At 44.8% G+C, this 4250-nt stretch overlaps 1 protein-coding gene across 2 annotated transcripts in view; it reads left to right on the top strand.

Moving 5' to 3' along the window:
* Window positions 1-306: 306 nt before the first annotated feature.
* The window catches only part of LDHAL6A (lactate dehydrogenase A-like 6A), a 26877-nt gene continuing 22933 nt past the window's right edge, over window positions 307-4250 (top strand). The window contains exons 1-2 of one of the 2 annotated variants that reach the window (XM_011992913.1): window positions 307-447; window positions 1027-1161. In XM_011992913.1, coding sequence (XP_011848303.1) covers window positions 1036-1161 — 126 coding nt within the window. In that variant the 5' untranslated portion in view covers window positions 307-447; window positions 1027-1035. Of the gene's footprint in view, window positions 448-1026; window positions 1162-4250 lie in introns of those variants that run through there. The other variant, XM_011992914.1, reaches the window with a different exon arrangement.

The raw sequence follows: 4250 nt of genomic DNA, 5'->3' as shown, positions 1-4250 counted from the left end.
GAGTCCAGAGAGATTGTTAGGAGATATTTTTATAGACTTGATTTTTTTGAGTAGTTTTAGATTTACAGAAAAATTGAAAGGATAATAGTTTATACCTGTCTCTTATACACATCTAGATGTGTATAAGAGACAGGGAGAGGCCGTGCACTGCATTGTGCCTGCCTCACCTCGGGCGCCTTCTGCAGCCGGCCAACCACCGACACAGCAGCGCGCCCACCAGCACGCGGGGGCGGGGCGGGCAGGCAGAGGCGCAGGTGCGGTGCTTCACAGCCCGCTTCCGGCCTCACACCTGCCAAGCATCACACCTGCGATGCCTGCACGAGCTGGGTGCGGTCCGCGCAGCTGCAGTAAGGAGGTGACCCGGCGTCTATTAGTTGGTGGTTCATCTCCTTCGTGCCTCGAGGAGCTGTAACGCCGCTTTCCTCCATTCTCTTTCTTCACTCTTGAGTGAGTGGCCATGAGCTGGGCTGCAAGAGTCCTGGGGAGCAGCCAGAGAGCGGGCGCCGCGGGAGCGAATTGTTTTTGCCCAAGGATGGTTCCGTGTCTCCGCCAGGCGGCATGTGACCTGCTCAGGCGCGGGTGGCCCTTCACCCCTGTGAGTGTCGCCAGAAGTACCTGGCACTTGGACCTGCGGACCCCGGGCGCAGTCCAGGAGCTGCGAACTGGAGGTTGGGGGAAAAGTAGGGTAGAGGGGGGAGAAAAGGGGGTCAGCTGCGGGACGGAGAGCCGTCCCAGCTGTGGTTTCATGTTTGATGGAGCAGCCCCTGTTCCTTTCCCCTCTCTCTCTTAATTCCTCTTAACTATACTTACGCTTTCTTCTCCTTCCCCTGGTCCGCTTCATGGATGCTGAGCTACCTGGCCAGAACCTACCCAGTTTCTTTGCTGTCAGATTTGTCGGTCTTGCACCTCCTTCCACACGGGGGCCCAGAAGTTCTCCATACGCGCTCTCACCACAGGTCTTGGAATTCCAAGCCATTTCCAATTTCAGGTCTTGGAAATGGCTGTGCAATTTGTCTTCACTGTTAGGTTTCCAAGATGGCAACTGTCAAGAGTGAACTTATTAAGAATTTCGCGAAAGAGGAGGCCATTCATCACAATAAGATCTCCATTGTAGGAACTGGATCGGTTGGTGTGGCCTGTGCTATCAGCATCTTATTAAAAGTAAGTTATGTGCTCCGCACCACAGGGTTCACCTCGGTTGGAGGCAAGGCCACTGTATGGTTGTGCAGGTTGTGTCCAGTTCAAGGGATGAGTGGGGATCCAGTACAAGGGGCACCAGAGGAAAAGGTGCCCTTTTTTTAGTTGTTCCACCCAGAGGGCGCTCCTTTTTTAAAATAGTATTATATCAAATGTTAGAAGCATCTCTGTGAAAGTATGTTGACATTTCACTTTCACATAATGACAATATGAGGTACCCCTTTGCTTGATTTGGAAACTCAGCTCACAAAACAAACTGGAGAAAGAGGTGGCAGAAAAGAGTATACAAGCATGTCAGTGATGGTAGGCAGCCTGTGAGCACAAAATACAATCTTTTTTCCTTGAAATATCTCTCTCCCATTTCCTAGTCTCTAGATCTTTATTTCCCTTCATTCCTTGTTCATGTTAGCTTAGTTTTAGTGTTTAGCTGTTCTTAGTACTGATACAGCTGATAAAGTTTAATGGCTATAGATAGAGGCCAAAAAGGATTCTGACCCCTTTCTAAGAATATTACCCTGATACGAACTTTATTACCATAAAGTTTTAATAAATCATAAGACATTTTGAGCTATACTTTTATTAATGAAGTATCTGTAAAATGTTTTAAGCCATCTTTTATATAATCTTTAAACCTGGCATGATTCATTGGATTTAAAGGATTGCCTCTGGGTTTCATATCTAGATGACATAGTGACCTTGTGGCACTAAGGATAGCGGCCGCAGCCAACTGCTGCTCCTGCCAGCCATACAAATTCCCCATGATTCATTTTGTCCTACCTATTGTAATGCCTTTATCAGCAGTGTCCTCACTGCTAATGAAGAATGCACACAGGTGAAAACCAACACATCTGTGACTCATTGATTGATGGGGCCTCCACGTATTGCCCAGGCTGCTGTCAAACTCCTGGCCTCAAGCAGGAGGCCTCAGCTTCCTGAAGTGCTGAGATAACATGTGAGTCACCTTGCTTTGCCCAACACATTTTTTTTAAACATCAGTAATAATGATAACAATATGTTTATAAGCATTATCCAATATTACAACCCTGAAAAGTAAATATTAGACCTATTTTTTAGAGGAGAAAAAAGGCACAGACTATCTCTAATTGCATGAATAAGTATACAGGTAATATATACAGAAAAGCTTGAAATAAAATATTTATCACCTCTGCTTTGAAGGGCCATTTGGGGAGGGACTGAGCCATATCCCTGGAACTCCTACCTCTGCCAGCTGCTGCTTAGCTTTGGTTGCAGGAGTGGAGGGAATTTCGGGGCTTCTGATGGGAGGGTCCAGGGGCCCAGGAGAGGGCAGTACCATGGGGCTGCACCTGTTTCATGGCCCTATCTGTGATGGGAGGTCCTAGATCTTGGGTGGAGGTGGTGGATAGGAGTGCATTCCATTGCAACTGGTGATGGGAGGTACAGGCCCCACTAGGCATGTAAGAGTATCCATAGCCTCCACTGGGGACTTACCTCTGGAGGCTTAACATGCCACCTGTAGCACCCATTGTCCAAACTCAATGATGCTCCCTGCTGTAAAGGTATGAAGCAGAACCTTCCCAGTCACCTCCTGCTTCTAGAACTTGAATTCTAGTATGTTGCTAACTATGGCATTTGAATATCTTAGGAAATAGGGTACATAATCCCCCTATAAAGCCTCAGGTTAAGGCTCACTTTAATCTTTCCCTGTCCTTGCCCTAGACACTGCAACTTCTGTCATTCAAGGAGATGGTGATAGCCTAAAAACTCCTTGCTGATAAGGAATTCCCAAAAGGAATTGTTCAGGATTTTATTGTCAGGAATTTATGGCATGAACCTAGTAGAGAAACAGTAATGTCTTTAAAAACTACTGAGTTATACCATAATACATAAACTTTAATTAGTGTAATGTGAGATCCACTTGTATTCTCTTTCAGTGATGTATCCCGAATCTAGATCAGTGCCTCCTGTAATTGATATTTCGTAGTTGGATGAAAGAATTGCTCAAAGATGCCCATTAAAATGGAAAATGCACTGGATTGTGAATATAAAGATGGGATACTCTGTTTACTTTCATTTTTATAAGGAAAGAGAGTCCAGAGAGATTGTTAGGAGATATTTTTATAGACTTGATTTTTTTGAGTAGTTTTAGATTTACAGAAAAATTGAAAGGATAATAGTTTATACTCCACATGTAGTTATTAACATTATACCTTAGTATGGTGTGATGGTTAATATTGAGTGTAAACTTGATTGGATTGAAGGATGCAGGGTATTGTTCCTGGGTGTGTCTGTGAGGCTATTGCCAAAGGAGATTAACATTTGAGTCTGAGGACCGAGAGACACAAACCTACCCTCAATCTGGGTGAGCACCATCTAATCAGCTGCCAGCACGTCTAGGATAAAAGCAGGCAGAGGAACGTGGAAGGACTAGATTGGCTAAGTCTTCCCGCCTTCATCTCTCTTTCATGCTGGATGCTTGCTGCCCTCAAACATCAGACTCCAAGTCTTCAGCTTTTGAACTCTGAGACCTACACCAGTGGTTTGCCAGGGGCTCTCAGGCCTTTGGCTGCAGACTGAAGGCTGCACTGTTGGCTTCCCTACTTTTGAGGTTTTGGGACTTGGGCTGGCTTCCTTGCTGCTCAGCTTGCAAATGGCCTGTTGTGGGACTTCACATTGTGATCATGTGGGTCAATACTCCTTAGGAAACTCCCTTTCATATATACATCTATCCTATTAGTCCTGGCCCTCTAGAGAACTCTAATACATATTGTATACCTTAGTGTGGTACATTTGTCATGATGAAAGAATGGATATTGACATATCACCTTTAACTATAAAGTCCACACTTTACTCAGATTTCTTTAGTTTTTACCTATGTCCTTTTTCTGTTCCATGATCCCATCCAGGATGATACCACATGACATTTAGTCACTGTTTCTCCTTGGGCTCCTCTAGACTATGACAGTTTCTTTAGATTTTTCGTCTTTGATGACTGAGCGTTTTGAGGAGTACTAGTCAGGTATTTTGTAGAACACCTTTCTGTTGGAATTTGGTGGTTTTTTTTTTTTTTTTTT

This window comes from Mandrillus leucophaeus, unplaced genomic scaffold, assembly GCF_000951045.1.
Source record: "Mandrillus leucophaeus isolate KB7577 unplaced genomic scaffold, Mleu.le_1.0 Scaffold420, whole genome shotgun sequence".
In the NCBI taxonomy this organism is placed as follows: domain Eukaryota; kingdom Metazoa; phylum Chordata; class Mammalia; order Primates; family Cercopithecidae; genus Mandrillus; species Mandrillus leucophaeus.
This window is presented reverse-complemented; position numbering and strand designations above follow the sequence as displayed.